Source organism: Gouania willdenowi, chromosome 1 (assembly GCF_900634775.1).
Source record: "Gouania willdenowi chromosome 1, fGouWil2.1, whole genome shotgun sequence".
Classification (NCBI taxonomy): Eukaryota; Metazoa; Chordata; class Actinopteri; order Blenniiformes; family Gobiesocidae; genus Gouania; species Gouania willdenowi.
The window spans coordinates 34,440,691-34,466,386 of NC_041044.1; the positions used below are offsets into that span (position 1 = coordinate 34,440,691).

General features: G+C 35.2%; 1 protein-coding gene across 1 annotated transcript; it reads right to left on the bottom strand.

Moving 5' to 3' along the window:
- Positions 1–1,206: 1,206 nt before the first annotated feature.
- Positions 1,207–17,880, bottom strand: LOC114465501 (voltage-dependent calcium channel gamma-4 subunit-like). Its single transcript, XM_028450561.1, has 4 exons — positions 17,449–17,880; positions 6,950–7,033; positions 3,367–3,507; positions 1,207–2,435 (listed from the first exon to the last, which is right to left on the bottom strand). Exons 1-4 carry the CDS (start codon positions 17,675–17,677, stop codon positions 1,888–1,890), a joined length of 1,002 nt encoding a protein of 333 aa, XP_028306362.1. The 5' UTR covers positions 17,678–17,880; the 3' UTR covers positions 1,207–1,887.
- Between the last annotated feature and the right edge of the window lie 7,816 nt (positions 17,881–25,696).

Here is a 25,696-nt window from a genome sequence, read left to right on the forward strand (position 1 = left end):
TGAGGCAGTGTTGTGGTTTAGGGGCGGGATATCCAGGTGTGACGAAGGCAGAAGCGCCGAAACAAAACTGGCGCAGTTGCAGGAAGAGGAACTAGCTAGGCTACCACTGTTAGCATAGCTCCGAATCAAAACAGAAAGATGTTGGCGCAGGAGGATGGTTAACGTGCCCTTAACTCGCATACTTGCGTTGCAAAACGACAAAAGTCACTCAACGACATAATGACTGCAGCATTACTATCCCAGAAGAAAACCAGAGGAGCCTTGTTGTTGTTATAGCAGTGTCTCTGCGGTGCATGCCGATGACATCATCATCATCGTGATTGGCTAAAACAAATCATGGTGGACAGGTGCTTCGCCCAATCAGCTTCAAGCATTCTGTTCGTGTCCCTCCCTGGTTCTGAAAGAATTTGCCAGACACAGACCCAGATTGATGTGGAGAACTGGAATTAGAGGGAGGGGCTACACATCAATCTGGCTCTTGCCAGGTTAAACTTTTCTACAACATGGTAGAAAAATATTTTGTTTGCTTCCAAATGTTTTTAGAAAGTGTTGGCAAAACTGTTAGGTTTCAGGCACATGTGACACAGGAGGCTAATGAAATGTCTACAGTTCTTGACCTTGACACGTGGATGACTTCATGTCCCAATCTACTTGTATCTTATCAATGAGTAATTAGCAAATTAATTTAATACAGTGATTGTTTTTGGAAGTCATCTGTAGGCTTTGTTATAATACACTTACATTTGATATTCATTGTCTGTTTTAAAATATCTTTTTGTCTACAAACTATTCGTCGCCATAGAGGTTCCACAATATGTCCACTAGGGGCAGCAAATTCTGGCAAAAACTGGCGAAAAGAGAAAAAGGGAAACATCTATAAGTAAGAACACTGTCCTCCCTGACTACTATTGGTGATTTATTTATTTTTTTAAACTACGGTACTTATCTCCAAGTTTTCAAAAAAAAAACCCCCCCAAAAAAACCAGGCTGAACTATGGATGGAATTAACAGAAAACAAAGGACAGACTGAGCCACAAAGACCGCTGGATTACAACGACCAATGGAATTAGTATAATGATTTTTGTTGGACAATCTAAAATGTTTGCATGGCAAAAATCTATATAAAAGAAAATTCAGAAAGATGCAAATACATGTTACTGCACTCTAAATCAGTGATTTCCAATCTTTTTTCTCCTGTGTACCCCCTTCATAAGTACTCTCTCCATAATTTCTTATGCTTTTTTAATTTGTGGAATAACTGTGTCACACTGGTCAAAACATTGGTTCATTAAGGCTTAATCTACAAATTTAGAATTCAAAGTCAAACCTATATATATATATATATATATATATATATATATATATAATAAAATACCATGCAACATTTATGTGATTACTTCAATAGTAAGTAAATATAGTCTCCTTTGTAAAATGTTATTTTCGTTGTTAATTATTGACTCCTATTGTCAGAAGTGTGATACAATGATCTCTACAGCATAAAATGATCCTTTTTCAATAAATTACAATAAAATATTGTATTTAATTGAGCAATACTACTATAATAATGTTAGTTTGTGGTGAATTTGTCCAAAAATAGCCTAAAAAGGAACATTTCCTGATTAATTTTAAATTCATTGTTATGAATGCAATGTGCCCATGTACCCCTGTTTGGGAACCACTGCTCTAAATGATCCTTATGGGGTTTTTACTGTTGTTTAAAAATGGCAAACCTCCAAAGGATTAACACATTTGGTATGCATCCCTTCAAATGTTGCAAATATTTGTGAATAAAATACTTTTTTTTAACCCAAATACAACAGTTACCATCCATTGACTAAGTTATATAACTATAAATAGGATTACCAGAGTCCAATGTTTATGCAAACCTCATACTGGTGTGGTCTTTCTGTTTCCTCCATCTTTAGTTTCTTTCAGGAAACAATTGTGAACTTGTAAAAATCCAGAGTCCCTCTCCGGGCTAAACGAGCCCCCTTTCCCATTCAAAGGGTCTCTACTGAGGGCGTACAGAGATATATTTCCCCTAGGCAAGCTCATCCTCAGCCCTCCCCTCGCTCCATTTCCTCCACTAAACTTCCCACTCACAGGGGAGGGGTCACGGGATGGGTCGGTTGACCTGGAACTGGACCTCGATCGTCTTCGCCGATAGCGATAACTTGGCATGAGAGAATATGTTGATGAGGACGAAGTTGATTTAATGAAGTCGCGTTTGACTCGGAAGCGTATTTCTTTGTTTTTCTCGATGTATATGTTGACCGCGAGAACGCCTATCGATTCAGCAACGATGAAGGAGAGAGCACCAAAGTAGAAGGACCAGCCGTAGTTGTACTGGTTCTTCTTGTCCTCGTCTTTTTTGTCGCTCGGATCTCCTGCGTTGCTGGAGATGTAGACGATGATGCCGATGATGTTGCTAAGGCCTGGAGATGAAAAAAGGAAGAAGTATTTCCCTATTGATCAATTTATGATTGACAATATATACGTTTTTAGCAAAAAAATTAAAACAAAAACTAAAATGTAACAATCGGAATATCTAATTGGTTATTACAAGGGTTGGGGTCAATTATAAATGCAATTGCGTAAATATTAATTAATTACTATTATGCTGTAACCATAATTGTAATTGTAATTTCAAAAAATCTTTTGCTGTCAGTCGTAATTATAACTAAATTGTAATTGAGCTTAGATAATTGACTTTGGAATTGCCATGAAAATTCGATAAAAATTGTCAATTATAATTTAACGCAAAACTGGAGAACCATGTTACAGTTCTATGAACAGTTCTACACATATGTAGTTCACAATTATTAAAATACATTTCACATAGTTTTCCCACATTTGACCATTTCAAAAAAAACTAAATTGAGGGCTATACTGACACAAAAAATGCTCAGACGCCCACACCAAAAATATTAAAACCTATATTTTCATTGATGAGGAAGCCTAACAAGGTCACCAATAGAGAGGAAATAAATTAGATGATAGATATTTGTTTTTAGTGTATTTTACCGCTGATTTATGACCCGTTGTTATAAGAGATGCTAACAGAAAGCTAACACAAGAGGAAGGTTAACTTTTATTAGGTTATTTCAGGTTCAACAATTGTGATTAAGAACGTAATTGTAATTGACTTTCTGAGGACAGAAAACAATGGCAATTGAATTGTAATTGGAAAAATGCTGGTAACTGTAACAGTAATTTATTTGTATTTGAAATATTTCATTGACCCCAACCCTGGTTATTTCAGTTTCTCATCTGTGCAAAGCATCGTAAAATAGTGGAGAAAATAAAAAAGGACATAAAAAAAGATACAGTAGTTTTGTATGTTGCCCTCTTTTATTCACCTCTCACCTGCTGCCACGAACAGAATGCCAGCGCTGAGCAGAATGTTGTTTCTGCTGCTGTAGACGCGTCCAATACCAACACACAGGCCACCCAACAGGAGAAGGATCGTGCTGAGTATTGGAAATAAGCTTGAAGCTCGAACAATGCCTGTGGACAGGAAACCAACCAGTGTCAAAATTTGGAGTGAAATACAAACATTTTATAATTTCATTTATTATCAGAAATGTGCTGCTTGGAGTGGGTTTCCCTCCTGATGGAAGGGTCAAGGTTTCAAGATGAGAGCACTTTTACACTAGAATATTTGCATTTCCTGAAGATACTGCAAGTGAGGATGCAGGCCCATGTCGCACTGCATTAGCTTAGCATTAGCAGTGGCATTAATGAATTCATGTTGGGTGTGGGATACATATGTATGTGTATATACGTATATATGCATATGTGTGTATCCATAAAATGAAGAGTCCGTCCTTAAGACTGCTCTACTGTAAAGTGCCTTGAGATACCATTGGTTATGATTTGGCGCTATACAAATAAAGATTGATTGATTGATTGAATTTGTATTAGTATTAGCTATCATTGGCATTAGCTAACATTAGCTTTAATAATACCGAGCATTAGCATAGAATTAGCATAGCATTAGATTTTGCTAGCATCAGCTTCGTGTTAGCATTAGCCTAACAATAGCATTAGCATGGCATTGGCCTTAACCTAGCATTAGCACTAACCTCGCATTAGCTTAACATTAGTAATAAGGTTGAAATAGGTTGAAAAACTAGAAAAAAACTGAAATGTGTTGAAAAAGTTGAAATGGTTCATAGGCAGTAGCTGAACATGTTAAAGGTTGAATGATCAAAATGGGTTGAAGGATGGCGGGGGATGAAGGGCTTAAAAGTTGAAAAAGCTGAAATTTCCAATAAAAATAAATGTGAAAGAAAAAAGTTACAAATTACAAAAGTACAAGCATAAATCTCAAGAACTTTCAGAATTTTTTGATAGCTTATTTTCAAAATCAGACAAACGGTGTAGGAGGAGTCAGCGACGACGGAAGAAAAAACAATAGTGAGGATGCCGCCTCACCTGATATGTAGACTAATGAAGCTAAATGACAGTATGATGGTGTGTGGTACCATAAAGCAAGAAATAAAGGGACACAATGAGCTCTTCCTTGAGGCAATGAATTAAACAAAGAAAATCTACATAAAAAAAGGAACATGAATTATTTTTGGATGAATCTACAGTATTTAACTAATTGTTTTTCCAACAGTCTTTGGAGCTGATGCTGATTCAGAAAAAATTAAATATGAAAGGAGTACTGGCAGGTGTAATGGTACTGATACGTATATCCTTATTAAATTGAAGTTATGTTACTTGATTGTCCGTGGCTCAGGTGGTAGAGGGGTTGCTCTCTGATCGAGAGGTTGGAGGTTGGATCCCGGTCTATACCGGTCTATGTGTTGAAGTGTCCTTGGGCAAGACACTGAACAAATATATAACAAAAGAAAACCTCAAAGCATTAAGTCTCTAGATGCTTATAACTACTTGTTATGACAGGGCAGGTAGGCGGGTTGCTGTACTCCTGTTAACGAAGGTTTCTGTGTACTTCCGTGTATTCTGATCAGTTTCAATGGATGAGTTTCCAACTCTACATTAAGTCTCCTCCTCACTGTCCCACGTCTGCTTATCAGTTCATTTACAGCTTTTTATGGTCACTCTTTGCTGGATCCAGACTGAGATAGCTCTCAGCATCGCCTCAGCAGTCCTCCGGTTGTTTTGCACCGAGCCTGCGTGCGCATGCACCTAATTTAGTATGCATACGTCACACGAAATGGGCCTATATAACCCCGGTATAAATCTGCATGATGGGTGACTGCTGTGTGTCTCTGGGCACAAGTCATGGAGGGTCCGCCTTCTCCAGCTACCCTGAGCCGTGGTAGAGGCCCGGGTCCTTTAAGTCCTACCTCTGGAGGGGCCGGGGCCGGGGGCCGGGGCGTGGGGCCCTCCAGCCCCCCCTGAGCCCCACCCCTGCTTCTGGAAAAAATTCTGGATGACACAAAGAAACTGATCATCATTGACAACAGATCAAATTCAAGCCATTGCCTTAGGGAGGGAATACATCCTCAATCTACTTTCAGTATCTATAGTCTTTAACTAACATTCTATTCAAGGGGGGCATCCAACCCGTCAGAACATATAGGATGTCGAATTACTGGCATTGGAAACAACATGTTTCTGAGGCTTCTCTATAAGAAATCCACAAATCTTTCTGACACAGAAGCCTATAATTAATTCAATAGCCATCAATGCCAGCCTTTGCTGTAGCCAGTGTTTGTATGGGAGATACTGGGAGTGAGCATGGTTGGTGGTATTCTCCAGTAAACAGCCTCCGTAACGATTGCTCTGAAGGTGCCAGATGCGTTTTCATCTGCTCATCCACACATTGGATCCACATCCACAGAAAGCCTCATGAAGTCCATCAGCTGAGGCAACAAGACCAACACAGGCTGAAAACAAACAAGATAAAAAGCCAACCACTAAAGTTCCAGTGCACAATCTGACACGTTCTTTGAGGCCAATTTAAAAATAACGCCTCGCAAAACAAGCCAAGCATGTGAGAAATGTATTAGATATTGGCTTTGATCAAAATAATATTCAGATTGATTTTTATAAATACATAAATGAAATCAGTTTCTTGAAATCTACTCTTGCCCTTCGATGCATGAAATATGAAAACAAGAGTTACTGTTCATATTCATGTACATTTTTCATGCAAAAATTTAGTTTTTCAATTTTAGAACCTTACAGATGCATCAATTCAAGTGCCAAGCAACAAAGTTAAGACAGCATTAATATAATGATTGAAAAAAAAAAACACGAATGACATTTAATTTATGGTAATTCATGAATGGTTATTCTTTAAATGCAAAAAAAAAAATGTAATGTAATTTAAATGAAATTACCTCAAGTTGAGGGTTTTTATCAGCAATTTTAGGTGAGATTAAAAAGAGATTCATTAGATTAAATAATTACAGAGCATAAATAATTAATCACTCATTTTTTTTTTATCTCTTGAAAGCACTAATCTACATAGTGGAGCTTCATCAGCCAGAGACCTCGGTGAATGCTATCAGTGTGCGATGGTATCTGGCCTGCTTAGGGCAGTCTGACCAGAACTGACCAGGAGAGAGTTCTGTAATTACATATCATGAATGATTGAAGAAAAAAAAACAACTATATAAAACAACTGTCACACAAACAGAATGGTCCTTTGGTAAATGTAGAATACATTGTTATGTTGCCTCCTCTTGCTGAGCACAAGAGATTCGCTGTCCACTCACAACACTTTGGATTACAATATACTCAAGGATGATTACGGATTTTTGACCAAATAATACCAAAAAACAAAAAAACAAACGTACATACTGCAGCTTTAATTTTCTCCGTAACACCCATTAATGTAATGACATCAGGCTTTTTATGGGGCTAGGTACAGCTGTCATGACACATTAAATGAATCTGTGTCAACTCCACACCAGCAACAGAGAGGAAGAAGGGAGAGGCTTTAAAAGCGTGAGAAGGTGAAGTGACTTACGTAAGATGTACTCTGAGCTGTCGGTATCGTAGTCGTTATCTTCTGGAAAATGATTGATCCAAAAACAGTTGCCCTTGTTGATACCTGTAGAGAAGTCAAAAGACATCAAGACAACTAGAAGAAGAAGTAAATGAGTGCAGAAGAGTCTATCTGCAGCTGAACTGTCCTGTGTTCACCTCCCGTTCTGTCAAAGACCATTGGAGAGCTGACTGTAGTGGATCAGAAGTTTAGATTTAAGGCCCTCAGGCTCCCTCTGTTCAAAGAACCCACAGAACATCTTCACTCCACTTTTAACAGAATAAAACATTGGCCTCTCTTTAATATTCAAACGTAGCCTGAGCTACAGCATAACTTGTGAGTTTGCAGCTACATTGTGTCATTTCTGCATTTGTTGCTGTTTTAATTAGTCAGTGATTACTTTACGCACACACACACACACACACACACACACACACACACACACACACACACACACACACACACACACACACACACACACACTAAAATAATGTGTCATCTACATTAGTAGGGTTCCTACAACTTTAGTCAAATTAAATTAAATCATTTTTAAGACTTTTTTTTGACATTTAAAATTAAATTTAAGATCAACCAAAACGCTACATCAGTTATATAGGGTTAGGGTCATTTTTATCTAGTGTCTAGTGCAGACGTGCAACTGGCAACCCCCAATGTAAACGCACAAAAATACACAAAATGACAGTAAAATACACACAAAAAATAATACAAGAAGACTTCAAAAATAGCCAGAAATCTATAAAACAACAACAAAAATATACAAAAAATAAAAAAAAAACATTAAGAAAAGCCATTAAGAAAAATCTTTGTTGAACAAGCAATTTTAATAAAATTTACATTTCCTTATGTTGTTTATACATTTAAAAAAAAACAAATGTTACTATTTATTTTGAAATGTGAGACTAATTATAAATCCTAAAGTATTAAATCAAAATGAAAAATACACTTTTCATCCCAAGTTTTGTGTTAAATTAAATTATAATTGACATATTTTATAGAATTTCCATACTAATTACAAAGTCAATTATCTAAACTCAATTACAATTCCATTATGATTACAAACAGCAACAGATTTTTTTAAATTACAATTACAATTATGCCACAATTGTAATTGATTATCAGTTGCACAAATGCAACCCTGAATGGCACACACAAAAGATGAGATTTGGTAATCACTTTGCTTCGGTCATATTTTGTGTTTAATTAATTTGAATATAGATTATTAAAAAAAAAAACACACACACACAGAAGTAATAAATAAAACATATCAGCAAAAGGTCAACGTTCCTTTTATTCTGAGAGAATCAGTTCACTGAACGGTAAATATACAACCTAATCATTTTTTACATGAAAGATATAGCCCACTAAAACACGCACTTTATTTATTTATTCTTTAGATGTAATGCATTCATTTGCCCGAATAGTAGAAAATCATTATCTAATATTAACCTACAAAAATACCTGTTTACGTCTTTGAGGAATTCTCACAACACGTTTCACTAAAAAGTACCACCCTTCACAACACTCTCTAAGCTGCAAAAATGAAAAAGGGGGAAAAAAAGTGCATTTGATCCATACGTCATAGACTTATAAAGTTTCAAAAGTAATATTTTGTGTTTTAGTAATCTTTTTGTTGTTGCTTAGTCTCATATTTCCAGTCATGTTTCTCTTCACACAAAAAACGAAATAAAAACAGCTTGAGGGCCTGTTATGATGAAACTCTATCGTTCTCCTTATATCACTCTTTTTCTGGAAGGTTAAAGATAATCTGTGATACAACACACATTTAATTCACCGTGTAGTCTATTATAGCGTCGTGTACTCCCCAGCATAAACACTTTAACTCGATATGAGAAGACGTTGAATTCTTGTGTTTGTTTGAAATCCGTGTACCATTCGTTCTTTGGTTATTCCATTTTAAAACCAAAATAACAAATAAACAGTGTGGTTATTTTGTTTTTCTGATAGAAAACAAAACAGAAATACAGAAAAACCAAACCAGCATCGTTTTTTTGTTTTAAAATTGAATCTGGTTTTGTTTGTGTCATATTTGAATATTTACGGGAAAACTAGGACGAGAGCTTCATGTTTTAATCTCACCACACAGAACGAAGGACAGACGGACTTTTACTGCGTTTGATAAAAATGATCTTGCATCATGTTTTCCACCTCACACTGATGACAGAGGTGTCATTTGTGCGTCATTGACGTTTCGTTAAAGACTTATTGATGCTGGAAATCTGAATCTGCGAATATTTGACAACTTTACTCAACAGTGTTACGGTCCAAATAGTATCAAGATAAACAAATATTGTACATGTTATAAAGACTATTTTGCATAATACTTGTCCTTTGGTGTGCCTTGGGCACAAAAAGTTTGGGAACCACTGCTTTAGACCAGGGGTCCTCAACATGGTCTCACCCTGGGACCCACATTTTACCACGGTCAATAAATCGCGACCCAATTTTTTTTTAAATTCAACCAACCAAATTTTGTTTTTCAAAAATAGCTGTTGAAAAAACACTAATATATAATATTTTTTTTTTAAAACATAAATTGATATATTCTCCTGTGCAACATGCATTTCACAGCATGCCTGTCAAATTTTCCCATTCCTTTTATTGCATTACAGCAGTAAATTTTCCTGAAATTATTTCACATAATTTCTCCAAATTAAATAAAAATTGGTCACAAAATCAATGAAATGTAAAAGAAAAAATCCTGCAGGGAATGCTATCCGTCACTTATTGCCTGGATATTGTCAGCGCATTACATACTGTACTTTACGTATCATTTATACATCTTATAAAGTGCAAACTTGGGAACATTAATGTTGAAATTGCTTGTTTTCCCGCCTAAAATCTGAGGCCTATTTAAAATCAAACTACTTTGTATTTTCTACTTTTTTGTCACCAGTTAAACTGGTGACAAAAAGTAGCACATAAGTTACATTACTGGTGAATTGAAACATTACTAACACATAAATAAATCAAAACCAAAAATGGATGTTACGAAAAAACATGCATACGATATGTGATTAAAGGAACCAGAGGTGGTGTAATGAATCTACTGGTGCTCCTCGTTTTTTGTGATCAATTTCCGTGTGTGTTGACAGCTGCTACAATTGTTCTTGCAAAAGTGTCAAATGGTAGAACTTCCAACATCTATCTATCACCAGCATCACAGTCGATAGTCAGTCACCAGTTTATTTGGATACTATTTAGACTGTAACACCGCGAAACAAAACATAAACGTGAGCAGCTTTTTACTGAAACATCCACAGACTGAATGACCAGAAAACTGCTGAAATAAGTCCTAAACAGTTCTATTATTAAGTGAGGAAACCTGGTTCAGACTTGTGGAGGTTAATGAGGTGAAGTGGAATTCAATTCTTGCTCTAATTTCCCTGTAAATATCCAAATATCACACAAACAAGTTAAAAACAACAAAAAAAAGAAAAACAGAAAAAAACAAAAAAAAACAAACAAAAAAAAACGCTGTTTTGGTCAGTAAAAGAAAATAACCACACTGTTTATTTGTTTTTTTGATTTGGTTTTAAAACTGAATAACTAAAGAACCAAGTTTTCACACATTTTACCATTTAAAAAAAAAAATTAAACCTCATATTTTTATTGATTAGCCTAACAAAGTAGCCAATATAGGAAATGAATTAGATGATAGATATTTGTTTTTACAGTATTTTACACCTGATTTAGGACCTGTTTTTATAAGACGTGCTAACAGAAAGCTAACACAAGGTTAACCTTTATTAGGTTTTTGTTTCAGGCTCAGTAATCGTGGTTCATTGTAATTGAACTTAAGTAATTTAGAACATAATCATAATTTAATTTCTGAGGATAGAAAATTATTTTCATTTAATTGTAATTGGGAAAGATGTTGGCGACTGTAATCAGAATTGAATTGTAATTAAACATGGGTAATTGAAAATGTAGATGTACTGTAACTGACCTCAACCCTGGTTGATATGATCCAATTTGCTGATATCGAATCGATACCAGAATGACATGGGGACACCCTCAGTATTTCATGTCTTTAGTTTGACAAACAGCAAAGAAGAAAATTAAAGTGAAAGTTGTTTTGACAAGACGTTATTAAAGGTCCGTAAAAACTACACAATCAGGATTTAAAGATGATTTGAAGCGAGGCCGATGCAGAGTGAGCTAATAGAGGGAGGTTTAACCCCAGAGTCCACCTGTCTGACACACTAGAGCCCGTATATTACTCAGCATGCTTCACCATGGCAACCGTAACCAGCATCCCACAATCACATTAGGAGCTTTGCTTCTCAGGAGGACATACTTCACACCGTAGTCATGCATCAACCAAGCTTCCAATAAACAAACACATGCAGGCGCACTAACCCAGTCACCATGGCTAAATGTGGAATCCATTCCCAATCCTCCCAATTTCACACATCACCTGATATAACCCGTATTCTTGCATGCGTGCACGTTTAGCCTGGATACATACAGTACACAAATATAAATATGGCTGGATGGATATTGAACGGACGCTGAAGAATTTGATTTTCTCATGTGATGTTTGGTTCAACCACAAAGAGGCATTTAGTGCCACTGCAGCACGCTCACACATTCCGAACAGATTCCTTAAGTGAGAGTTCTTGTTGGTGTTTCAGCTTGACTGGCTACAGAACAAGACATGACTTTATTTCTTTTAAAACTGTATCTACCGTCAGAGACGCCATAGCTTGTTCTACAAGATTCGCCCAAACTCTTTACAGATGTTTGGTTTGGATCAAAGAGAGAAAAGGCATTTCTTCTGCTTGGTTAACCATCATCGTCTCCGTCCTGTATTCAGCTCTTTCTCAGACAAATGGCTGGACTAAGGAAACCTAAGATGTCAGGAACTGGAGGTTTCTTCCTTTCTTTTTCTACTTCTAAATCTTCATCTAAACCTCCTTCTTCTTCATCATAATCTTGTAAATCACAAGTGTCAAACTCGAGGCCCATGGGGTCAAATCTGGCCCTTCAGACCAGCGGCTCCCAAACAGTGTGCCAGTGTGAAGCAAGTCGGGGGGTCCAGTGGAAATTTGAGACAACCATACATATTGCAATAAACAACTACACAAAAATAATTGTTTTTTAATTTACTCCTTTGTATGTACTCATTTCATAATAGGGGCAAACTCTATACCTATTTTTTATATATATATATATATATATATATATATATATATATATATATATATATATATATATATATATTGTTAGTAAATGTTTAATGAGTAATATAGTTGTCTTTGTCACATTTTATTTGGTTTTTGTAAATAATTATGCACATTTACAAATATTGTACATGTTATAAAGACTATTTTGCATAATACTTGTCCTTTGGTGTGCCTTGGGCACAAAAAGTTTGGGAACCACTGCTTTAGACCAGGGGTCCTCAACATGGTCTCACCCTGGGACCCACATTTTACCACGGTCAATAAATCGTGACTCAATTTTTCTTTAAATTCAACCAATATATAACATATATTTTTAAAAACATAAATTTATATATTTTCCTGTGCAACATGCATTTCACAGCATGCCTGTCAAATTTTCCCATTCCTTTTATTGCATTACAGCAGTAAATTTTCCTGAAATTATTTCACATAATTTCTCCAAATTAAATAAAAATTGGTCACGAAACCAATGAAATGTAAAAGAAAAAATCCTGCAGGGAATGATATCCGTCACTTATTGCCTGGATATTGTCAGCGCATTACATACTGTACTTTATGTATCATTTATACATCTTATAAAGTGCAAACTTGGGAACATTAATGTTGAAATTGCTTGTTTTCCGGCCTAAAATCTGAGGCCTATTTAAAATCAAACTACTTTGTATTTGGCCCCTGAACTTAAATGAGTTTGACACCCTTCTTCTAAATGTTCTTCCAAATTCCACCAAATTTTGCACAAAGGTCCAGTGACAGTAGGGCTAGGCAATATAGAGCTAAACTTATATCGCAATAGTTTTTTCTCAAAACGACGGTATACGTCATAAATCTTGATAATTTAATTTCAAATAAAGTCTGACCATAAAAACTATTCTGTGTAAAATGTGCTGATGCAAAATGCGTCACAGGCACATTTATTAACAAGCAGCTGCACAATATGAGCCACTTTTCATGCTGTTTGTTTGTTTTATTTATTTATATATTTGAGCAACATAAAAAACTAATTTTTTGTACAATACATAACACGTATTCAAGGAAAAACTGCTCAAAAGGAGTTGTGTTCAAATGTTGTTTACAAAACAACATTTGAAACTTCACATTTGGTTTTTCATTATATAAGAATACTATACAAACATATACATACATATTTTTTATTGTTTATGTTCATTTGTAACAACAGTAATGGAAAAATAAACCAGAACATTTTCTTTTTTATCGTTTATGTTCTGAGAAGTAGCAAAAGCAGTGACTCTTGAAATGAGTATTTTGATATAAAATAAGCTATAAATATATAAATACTTTATATATCAATATAGGTGATATTGTAAATTTGTCGCCAAAATAGAAAACTCGATATCTTGAATCTCGATACATCTCCCAGCCCTAAGTGACAGTTAGTACTTCTATCTATAAGGTTATTTACTTAGTTAGAAGTTAAAGACAAATGACCAATTTGTTTGCACAAAAGTTCTGGCGTAAAACCAACTTTGATTGAATACAGAAATGGAGTGGGAGGCCATGTTGCTCTGCCTTCACAATAAAGTTGCAGACGTGACACGTGTGTTCTAAAACTGTCTTATTGAGGAGCAAAAGAAAATGTGTTGCTTTTACTTTTAGCTCCGGATAAAACACGTTTCCAGCATCAGACCAGAGTGAAGATGTAGAGAAAGGTCTTTGTTCAATGGCAGTCAGCACTCCATCTCACTCAATAGGCAAGAGAGAACCTATGCATGTCTGTGATCAGCTTTACAGGATAGTATATACTGTATATAAATAGCAACACTTACTATCTGCAACAGTAAAGCAAAGCAGAAAGAACATGAAGTTGGAGCATCAAGTGAGAGCTCAGTAATGGCTGCACTCGTCACTATGGGAAGCAGATTGAGATCCTCTGCACAGTCTGAGAGACACTTCAGTTTCCTCACAAAAGATTTCATTCATCCCCTTTATTTGTTTCTATTTCAAATCATGAATCTAAAATATGAATTAAATATGTCACGTCTTATCTAAGAAATAATATGTACTGCTTTGTCTGGGAATGGCACAGCGTCCACAGTATTTATTGACAGTTTCCAGGACTAATATAATATTTCTACTCAAAAAGAGTGTTAGATTTGTTTACTTTTTTAATCCACTCTTACTCTTCTTCGCCCCCTCTGTCTCCTCTGTCTCCTCTGTCTCCTCTGTCTCCTCTGTCTCCTCTGTCTCCTCTGTCTCCTCTGTCTCTCAGTTTCTTCTAAATATTAAAGCCCAATTAATGGACAAAGCTGGGTTTATGTGTTTCTCTGTCGACCCATTACATCTCATGACATTTTAATAATAAGCTGTGTTTTATATTAATGATAAAGAAACAAAGAAAGTGAAAGATGGAAAAACTGTAATGAAATGCATCCAACCTGTTCTCAAAGAGAGCAATGAGATGCATCCAACCTGTTCTCAAAGAGAGCAATGAGATGCATCCAACCTGTTCTCAAAGAGAGCGATGAAATGCATCCAACCTGTTTTCAAAGAAAATGATGAGATGCATCCAACCTGTTCTCAAAGAAAATGATGAGATGCATCCAACCTGTTCTCAAAAAGAGCAATGAGATGCATCCAACCTGATTTCAAAGAAAATGACGAGATGCATCCAACCTGTTCTCAAAGAGAGCGATGAGATGCATCCAACCTGTTCTCAAAGAGAGCAATGAGATGAGATGCATCCAACCTGTTCTCAAAAAGAGCAATGAGATGCATCCAACCTGTTTTCAAAGAAAATGATGAGATGCATCCAACCTGTTCTCAAAGAGAGCGATGAGATGCATCCAACCTGTTCTCAAAGAGAGCAATGAGATGAGATGCATCCAACCTGTTCTCAAAGAGAGCAATGAGATGAGATGCATCCAACCTGTTCTCAAAGAGAGCAATGAGATGCATCCAACCTGTTCTCAAAGAGAGCGATGAGATGCATCCAACCTGTTCTCAAAGAGAGCAATGAGATGAGATGCATCCAACCTGTTCTCAAAGAGAGCGATGAGATGCATCCAACCTGTTCTCAAAGAGAGCAATGAAATGCATCCAACCTGTTCTCAAAGAGAGCGATGAGATGCATCCAACCTGTTCTCAAAGAGAGCGATGAGATACATCCAACCTGTTATCAAAGAAAGCGATGAGATGCATCCAACCTGTTCTCAAAGACAGCGATGAGATGCATCCAACCTGTTCTCAAAGAGAGCGATGAGATGCATCCAACCTGTTATCAAAGAAAGCGATGAGATGCATCCAACCTGTTCTCAAAGAGAGCAATGAAATGCATCCAACCTGTTCTCAAAGAGAGCGATGAAATGCATCCAACCTGTTCTCAAAGAGAGCAATGAGATGCATCCAACCTGTTCTCAAAGAAAGCGATGAGATGCATCCAACCTGTTCTCAAAGAGAGCGATGAGATGAGATACATCCAACCTGTTATCAAAGAAAGCGATGAGATGCATCCAACCTGTTCTCAAAGAGAGCAGCTCTTTGAATTCCTCAGGCATGTTTGCACTGGATCAGAGGCAAAGCTGCACAAACAGCCAAACCTCATCTCTGAAACCAACCAACCAGCCTCGTTCCCAAAATATCTCTCTGCATGAACTTATCACAATTTCTGTAAATTGGAATGATTTTCCAGACCATCACATCACAGTAATGTCAAAAAACAAACATTAAAAAAGCATTTTTAAAGATGGAAATCTAAACCAAAGTGTAAAGCAGTAAAAGGGCAGGATGTGACCTTTTCTTCCTCTGGTGACTAAATAATTCACAAGGAAATCAATACACACCTTTGTGCACCGTGTGGAGCAGTTTACCCTTAGAATCTTCCTGGAAATTTATCATTTATAAATTAACCCATAATGTTTGTTTATTTAGGTTTAAAAAGAAAAAAATATGCTGAATGCGTTGCATATAATTTGGGATTCCTTTTAAATATTTAATTAAAAATCATAGAACTTTTAGTGGTTTAAAAATTTAGTACAAAGCTTTAGTTTTAGGATACATTTCATATGGGAAAAGCAGCATCTACTGCAGGTTTCTTCAACCTTGGGGTCGGGACCCCATGTGGGGTCAGCTGGAGTTTAAATGGGGTCGCCTGAAATGTCTAGATATTTATATTTTTTAAAAGTATATATTGATTAGAAATAAATTTTTTGATCTTTTTTAAGTTATTCTTTTTCAAATTAAAACAACACACATTCTTAAACAATTGTATTCTATACTTGTCAAATATACAACTAGTTATTATTATTATTATTATTATTATTATTATTAATAATAATAATAATAATAATAATAATAATAATAATAATAATAATAATAATAATAAAATGCAGTTAAATAAATATCAGAGCTGGCACAGCTTGATACTAATCATACTAATTTATTTTTAAATATTTGGTGGCTTTTATCATTTTATCTTTCATAAGCTCTATACTCTGTGACTGCACTTTTTATTGTTTTTCATGTACACTTTTCTTCTCTGCTATTTATTTGTTTTAAGCACATTTTAGTAATTTTTTGACACTGTAAACTTGTTTCATGTACTGCTGCCAGGACACACTTTTAAAAGAGATTATTAACCTCAATGTGGTTCCCCTGACTAAACAACGGCTAAAGAATGAATGAATTTGTGATGTGCAAAACAATAAAAAATAAAATATAACAAAATAAAATAAAAAATAGGGCTTCACATATATACAGTATATATGTAGAACAAAATGTACAATTAAGTTATGTGTTATTATAAATAGGGAAAAGGTTATGCACAGAATCTCTCTCACTGTCTCATTCTCAAGTACCCACTGTAATGCCATCGCTTACCCCTAGGGGTACACGTACCCCTATTTGAGAAACCCTGCAATTCAGTATAACTAACATCATTTAAAAAAATAAAACAAAAAAATTAACTAGTTCTACAATGAAAAAATGTATTTAGAGTCTCTAGAAAATATTGATATCAAAATGGGTTTACGATCCAAAAAAAAAAAAAAAAAAAGGGTTGGGAACCAGTGCTGATCCTGACTGGGATTAAATGATCCCACAATGCGCGCTTTGTGTGCCATCTGCGTTAAAAGAACCATCAGAGGAAGCTGGAAACAGAACAGTGTGTGTGTGTGTGTGTGTGTGTGTGTGTGTGTGTGTGTGTGTGTGTGTGTGTGTGTGTGTGTGTGTGTGTGTGTGATGAATTAAAAAAAAGAAGTTTTCAAACTAATAAACACAATAACAGAAAATGTAGTTGACCTTCAATGCAACAGATCCTCCACAGCCCAGAGTGCGTCAGGTCGCCTTTCACTTTCTTGTTTTGCATCTGAGGGTCGTCTGTGGAGACATTGGTGGTGTTGCACATGTACGCCCGGGAGTAGAGCCAGTAGTCGGTGCCGATGGCGATGCTCATGAGGCTGAAGGCGGTGAAAGCGCCAACGATGGCCAGCAGAGTCTGAGTCTGAACCCCTCGCTCACACCATGCCATCGCGTCTCATTGCGCGAGGGCTTTTACGCACGGGTTTATCTGCTTTATCCTGACGATCTGCAGGTCCAAAGTTTGATCTGAGTTCAGCTGATGATCATCCTTCTCTCCTTTAGCTGAGATGCCACAGGTGGGGAGATAAAGTCAAGGTAGAGAAACACCATCCTCAGTGTGGAGCACTCAGTGATAGTCAGTCAGACACTCACTACACTCACTGCTTGGTTTGACAGAGGATGGAGCAAAACTGCATCCAGGCCACACCTTTTTATCATGTAACCAATAGGAAGCAACCATTGTAAGAACCAAACAGCATCACTTTGGACTTTTACACACAGCACAGCAGGGTATACAGTAGGTCTGTGTGTGTATGGAGGTAGATTTGTGTCTTTATTATTCAATACAAAAATACATTTTAATCAAAAGAAATATCACCTCAATCAAAAAACTAAACAAACTTTTCATTAAAAAAATGAATATTTTTAATCAAAGAAAAAAGTACGAAGCCCCCTGGTGACATTGGAAAAAAATTAAATAATGCGTGGCCACGAATTAGTATTTCGTGCACACGTTATACTGATCACGTGGTCACAAGTTAGTATTTCATGCGCATGAATTATATTTTGTGGCCACAAAATTGGATTTCATGCGCACAAATTAGTATTTCCTGGCCACGAATTAGTATATTGTGCGTACAAATGATTATATTGTGGCCATTAATTATTATTATTTTTTTTTATTATTATTATTATTATTTTTTTTTTACCATGTCATGTCTGGGGCTCCGTGAATTTACTTTTGATTGAAAAGTTTTTTTTTTTTGATTGAATAAATAAAAATAATAATGCACTACCCATAATATTGCCCAAATACAAAAAAAGCTGACTTAAAAAAAACAAAACAAAAAAAAAAAAAATAAACAGTAACTTTTCAATATAAAAGAATCAAAGTAAAAAAGTGTTCACATGCAATTTTTTGAGTCTCAAATTTTATTTTTATTTTATTTATTTTTTTTAGCATTGAACACTTTTTTTTTCTTTGATTGAAAATACTTAGTTTTGATTGAAAAGTTGTTGTTTTACATTGAATAATAAAGACACAAATCTACCTTCATATATGTGCATTGCCATGAATCTGATATGATTCACAATTTCCATGTTACAATTGAAAATTATCTTTTTTATTCCATGTCAAAGTTAAGTGAAATATCCAGAATTCGTGATCTGCATATGATTTTGACAGAGGATTACTCAAAAAGTACACAGTAAAGGTACTCAATATTATGCATGCAAGTAGTCTATGAAGTGCTAAGTTCATCAAAATATGAATCATGGACTACTTATAGGAAAAAAGTTTTTTATTTTGTCAAATTTGGGCAAAATATTGTTAAATGTGTTTTTTCTCTTCCAGCAGCTCTTTGGACCGGTCTCATTGTGATTACCGTAAGTGTTAGTATAATCGCGCACAAGAAAACAACGTGCGGTGGATTTGACAGGCAAACGCGAACCACGGCTGGTTTGACCGCAGTTGAGACTCGGCGGTATTTTGGTTGAAGCAGAACCAGGTTCTGCAGACGTTGGTGTGCCTGGATCCAAAGCCCCTATTTATCGGGGCAGCGCTGGTCTGGCAGGGGTGCATTCAGAATCCTTGAACAAGTGTTCCAGGGGTCTGCTGATCAGCTGTGGCTGACAGGCATCTCTTTGCGGGTCCATTGGTGGGCTCCGAGGCAAGAGGAGGGCGGGCAGCAGCAGGACTCATCACCACCGGGGGGGTCTGTGAGTTGACACTGCGCTGGTGAAGCTTTTGTCCTGGTTTCAGAGTGAGCTGAGGTCTGATTGGAGTGGATTTAGTTTCTATTGTTCGTTTGGAGTCTGGATCGAACCTCTCCAGGATCATTTTGGCATTTTTATAAGTTTCCATAACTTCTTCAAGTATCTTCCTTTTTTTGGCTTTAAGAGATTCTAAATTGCCATTGTTCCTTTTAGTTCTTCTAGTGAAAACAACTACAAGCAGTTTTCGAATCAACCAAACTAAAAAGGGAAATATTATAAAAGGAAGAGAGAGGATGAAGCGTCCCATCAGCTGCTCGGGGAGGAACAAAAAATACACAACCATGAAAGTCATCATGAAGAGAAGGAACGAATACAACAGCAGCCGTTCGCCCCATCGCTTCAACTGCCTTTGATACTTCTTGCTGTTATCATTTAGAATCTGAAAGTCCTTTTCAATCCCTTCCAGAATCTGCACAGTAGATTGTTTTGAGCTCCGAAGTGAGATCAGGGCTCCCATGCTGATGAAGAAAGAGCGATGAATAATGTTGTCACTTACAGTAAGTTTCACAGATTATACTGCAGAGCCTTCAAACAGCTCTGAGTGCATAAAATCGAAGGAGTTTCACTTGAAAGGAGACAAATAGAACGAGAACTGGGAGCCTGTGACGTGGCAGGACTTTGTAGTCCACCTGGCTTTCAACTTAAGGGAGTTTCCACGAAGGGGGCGTGGCCAAGGAAGACCTACAGGGCTGAACTTCCAAGCTAAAATGCATTGAGGAGTCTGATGTGGTTCACTGACACTTCGATTTATTATAATGCTGGCTAAAGTATAGAAGTTAATTAACATTTTGATAGTATTTTTTTTTATTTTGTAGGCATTAGAAATCATTTATTTCAATCAGCTGAGTCATCACAGACAGCTGTGCTCATTTTGAATCTGATGGAAAGCAAGTCCAGATGTGGTGCAGAGGTATTATTTTTGGTTTGCACGCCCAGGCTCATGAGTTTGACTAGGTTTAGTGATGAACTTCATTTTTAAAATACATTTTGAAATAGCCATAATATAAATATAATCAGCGAATGAATATTGATAAACAATGCAGATGGTGGTAAGCAACATGGGTTTGCCTCCTGGAGTGCATCTGATGTTCTTTCAATGTGGAGCTTGCATGTTCTCCCTGGTGTGGGTTTTGTTCTGCAGGTACTGACAGAACATCGACATTGACATTACAGACTTTGTCTGAAAATGTACCATAAAAAACCTTTTAAGGGAAATGATTGCTTATAATTCACATACATTTCCACTTGCTGTAAATAGTTGAAAAGAGTCATTTGTTTAAAAATTGTATAATGTTTTTCTTGGAGGTTGTTGTATCTTCACTAATTCTTTGAATAACATGAATAAAAAGGAGATTAGAAGGTGATTAAGTTTGTTGAGAGTGGCTTCAGTTTTGCCTCCTGATTCCTGCAAAAGACTGAAAAGATGTGCATGTGTAAAGAGCGACTGTTAGATAAAACAGTAAGGGATGACTTTGAAATTGCAATGAGATGTGAAAGTAGCTTAAATACAGCCTGCGGACAAAGAGCTGAATATGCAGAAATCCCAGGAAGTGACATGATTCACTTCAGAAAATACAAACTCCAAAATGCACTAATTTATGAGACAGGGTGTCAAACACTCTCATTTTCTTCTGATTCTGATTCATGTTCTTACTTTAAAAGCAATTCATTGAACTCTTGACTCAGCAAAGTTCATGAAATAGACTTTTAATGAGTCAAACAGTCGTTAGAAGTTTCATAGAAGTCGCTAAAGAGAGCTAGCGTGATCAGACAAATTTGTAAAAGCGGATGTTTTTCATTTTGTTGTTGTGTCACTTTAAGACTTTGGGTGTTTCAGACTAAATAAAGTTTTATGAAATTAAATGTGTTTCATTATTTTTTATTTTATTTTACTAATCTGTGCACCTTAGTTCCACTTAGTCAAGTTGTGGGAGTGATGAGAAATCAAGCAGGTGATTTTGACCCGAAACATTTATTAAAGTATAATTAAATGTCATTTTTTAAAACTTCATTCTGTTTTTGCAGCCACTGCAGTGACGCTGCTGTTTCACATCAAGTCTTGTTTTCACTGCAGTTTTATGTTTTAGCTTTGATGCCTGAAATGATTTTCTTTGGAAGGAAATTGCTCTGTAATTTTCCTAATGGCCCAGCTGAACATATTGCATAAAGTCTTTTCACTTGTCCTCATTTAGGCCTCTTTTATTGCATTTATATATATATATATAGATATATTTTTAGAAGCGCGTAGCAAACTCCAAAAGCTTTCATTCCAAACTTCTTTCTTTAATTTCTCTTCTTTTGACAAAGGCTGTTTTATTTATTTTTTATCTAAATTGCAAAAAAAACCAAAAAAAAAAAACCAACAACAACAATCCATTATAACCATTGTTGAGCTGCTTTATATACAGTAGTTTATCATTTGCAGGGCCTTGGTTCATTAAATAAGGCTTTACAGCAGTAGTGGTGCCACACTGGATAAACCAGAGAAACCTAGTGCTAGGACTCACTCTCAACACTTGGTGGAAAGCCAAAACCAGCTTGGCAATCAACCAGATGCTGAACCAGTGCTGGGTTTGAATGGGAATGCTGGTAAGTTCACATCAGAAACAAATAATGACAAGTGGATGAAGTTTCCATTTGTTTGTAGCTTCATTGGTATTGTTAAAGCTTTAAAGAGTCACCGGTGCTTAAAAGACAAAACTCATTTTATTTTAAGGCTTTGGTTCTCAAAGTGGGGTACGGGTACCCTGGGAGTACGCTCATTGTCATAGGTGGTACGTGAATAAAAATTAAATTTAAAAATTAAATTAAATTTAATTTAATTTAAATTTAAAAATGTAATTTTAATAAAAATTAAAAATCTAACAACATTGAAAACTAGAATCTCAATGGACCAGCAGCAGGGTTGGGGTCAATACATTTTTTAATTACAATTACGTTTTCACTTACACTTGTTCATTTACGATTACAGTTACCAGCACTTTTTCTAATTACAATTAAATGGCGATTATTTTTTTTATCGTCAGAATGTCAATTACGATTAAGTTCTCAATTTTTGAAAGTTCAATTACAATTAATCACAATTACTGATCCTGAAATAAATAACCTAATAAAAGCTAACTCTTCTTCTTATGTGTTAGCTTTCTGTTAGCATCTCTTATAATAATAACAGGTCCTATCATCTAAATTCTTTCCTATCTATTGGTTTCCTTGTTAGGCTTCCTAATCTATGAAAATATAGGTTCATATTTTTTTAAATTGTAAAATGCGGGAAAGCTTGATATGAAATATGTTTTAATAACTGTTCACTACAAATGTGTAGAACTGTACATAGAACTGTAGGTTTTGTGTCAAATTATAATTTACAATATAATTTTCATGATGAAATCTGAAAGTTTAGGTAAATTTTTTTTTTTTTTTTTAGAAATGCATATTTATATTAAGGCCTAAAGTTCTTTATAAAATATTCTTTACAGTAACAACATTTAATGTAGATTTATTCTTATCATTTTTGTTAAGTATTTCTTTGGCAATCAAAATAAAATGTGGTGGTTATTTATGATTTATTTGCATTTTAGTTCAAACAAGCGGTCATTTTTATAAATCAATTTATTTATTTATTTTTAATTCATTCATTTCACTATTTTCACTTTTAGGGGAAAATAAATCACTATATCGCTGTGTAATAACATTTGGCAACATGTTAGTGAGCTGTCTTTAAAAAATAACTTACTTATCAAACACACAACTTATAAACATCATCATTTTGTTATTGTATTTGAAAAGATATTGGCAACTAGCGGCCCGGGGGCCAATATGCGGCCCTCAATTTTATTTTGACAGCACAAAATGAATTAGAAAACACACGATGCCTGAAAAAACATACAAAACAACAACAAAAATACACAAAAATAATATAACATGACAACATTAATCCACAATATGATTTTGCTTTTTTTTTAATAAAAAAATGAAATATATTAATTGATTTGAAAAAAAAAAATCACAATATCACACTCATTCCCTGACATATATATATATATATATATATATATATATACATATATAAAGGGAATAATGATAAAATACTGTTATAATAAAATACTGTGTTTTCCCACATCTTACAGTAGATGGTGCTGTTGTCAAAGGTGACAGATAAACATAGTTATAACTGCTTCTGGACTCCTTTATTAAATTGATCACTGAGTGCCAAAATGCTTTTATCCAAACTAAATATGAACAATATTGTCAACTCAGAATTGCAATATTTTCAAGTCTATTTTAATGAGTGTCCAGTAATGGGTTAATGGTTGTGTGGAAAAGAGAGTTTAAAATAAAAATGAGCTGAAAGCAGGGATTTTGTTCAAGTAGTGACTTTTACATCAAGTTTAAAGCTTGAAGCAGATGAAAAAAGATTTAAGTTTTATCAAGGTCATCAGGATCATATGCCTGCATTAAAACTCAAAGTATTTGTGAGCAATAGATGAGCTGAAGCATCCTGTTGATGGATGAAGACTACTGTATATATATATATGAATTAATTAATACATTTTATTTAGTTGTCCATTCGATTTCGATGCACAGTACATATACAAATACCACATTCACCAAATACATCTCAACCAAAAAGGGATTGGGCTGAAGCTACTTGCTTATATGAGCCCATCCAGACTTTACAACAATTTAAACAGTTTAAACACAACAACAATTCTCAATTAAATTTGATACATTCATAATATTAGAAATGTTATTTTCCTTTTTTTCTTCTTCTTTTTTCACTTTTATGACAACAGTATATAGGCATTAAGCATATATGACTGGTAATATGTCTGACTATCTGTGACAGTCAATGACCTTCTCTCTGTGTGAGTGGAGACCAGAGCCATGCTACTGTTGCTTCACCACATCCGTCTGCCTTTTTAACCTTTGTAACTGTTGTAACGACGCGATGAGACTTTAACTGGGACATCCGTCACTACACTATTGCTACCGAGGGTACGTGAACGCGCCTGACTTCAGTGGAGCAGCCAATAGTGACGTCAAAAACAGCTCATGTGTTTGTAGAAGCATCTCTGATTGGCTAACATCCAGATCCCAGGAGTGTCACGGTCCTAGGTTTATAAATGTCATTTTACAGAGTCAGGAGGAGGAGAATAGATTCACTATCCACTCGGAACACTTTGGATTACAATATGTTCAAAGATTATTATGGATTTTTGACCAAATGATGCCAAAAAAAAGTTACATATTGCAGCTTTAATCTGATGACAAATGATTTGTCCCTCAGTGTCGTGCTTAATTGTCTTTAAATACAGAGAGACACTTAGTTATACAACTTATTGCATTCACTGAAAAAAAAAAAGTTTTGTTTTTCTGAATTGATGAGATAAGTAAGTAAATTTTTAAAAAAACTGGCCGTTTTTCAGGTTTTATAGGAAACGTTTTTCAGATTCTCTGAGCTGATGAGATAAAAATAAGTAGTTAAAAACACTTTGGCCCTGTTTTTATAGGAACTGTTTTTCATTTTTTTCTGAAAAACTGAAAAATGTTTCCTATAAAAAATAATCTCATCATCTCAGAAAAAAAGAAAAGTATTTCCTTTAAAAAATGATCTCATTACCTAAAAAAAAAAAAAACGAAAAATATTTCCTATGAAAATGCATCGCATCATCTCAAAAAAGATAAAAATATTTCCTATGAAAAATTATCTCATCATCTCAGAAAAACCAAAAAGTATTTCCTATAAAAAAAACTCATCAACTCAGAAAAACTGAAATTTGAATGCAATAGGCTTCCGTAAATAAGTTTGTGAATACATTATTTGTCATAATTATTATCATCATTGTGAGAATGAAACGTATATAACCCAACTTGTTGGAATTGTTCTCTATTTTGACATAATACTTTAGTGAGTAATAAATCTCTGACAGTTTTAAATCCACAAAGATAAAAAAAAAAAAAAAAACCTCTTATTTTAATAAACAGTAGAGATTAAATTTCTGAGTTCAAAGAACTCAATTTTTTTTAAATTCTTTCTCCAAATTAAATAAAAATTGGTTACAAAATCAATGGAATTTTAAAGAGAAAAAACCCTTATTACCACTTATTGCTTGGATATTGTGGGCTGCCTTACATACTTTATGTATGATTTACCGTATACGTCGTATAAAGTGCAAAGTTGAGGACATTAACG

Coding starts and splice junctions, on each gene's coding strand:
- LOC114465501 (XM_028450561.1), bottom strand. CDS start 17,677: ATGGCATGGTGTGAGCGAGGGGTTCAGACTCAGACTCTGCTGGCCATC. Junction 7,034..17,448: donor GAGGATCTGTTGCATTGAAG/GTCAACTACATT, acceptor ACTTCTCTACAG/GTATCAACAAGGGCAACTGT. Junction 3,508..6,949: donor CAGCTCAGAGTACATCTTAC/GTAAGTCACTTC, acceptor TCCTGTCCACAG/GCATTGTTCGAGCTTCAAGC.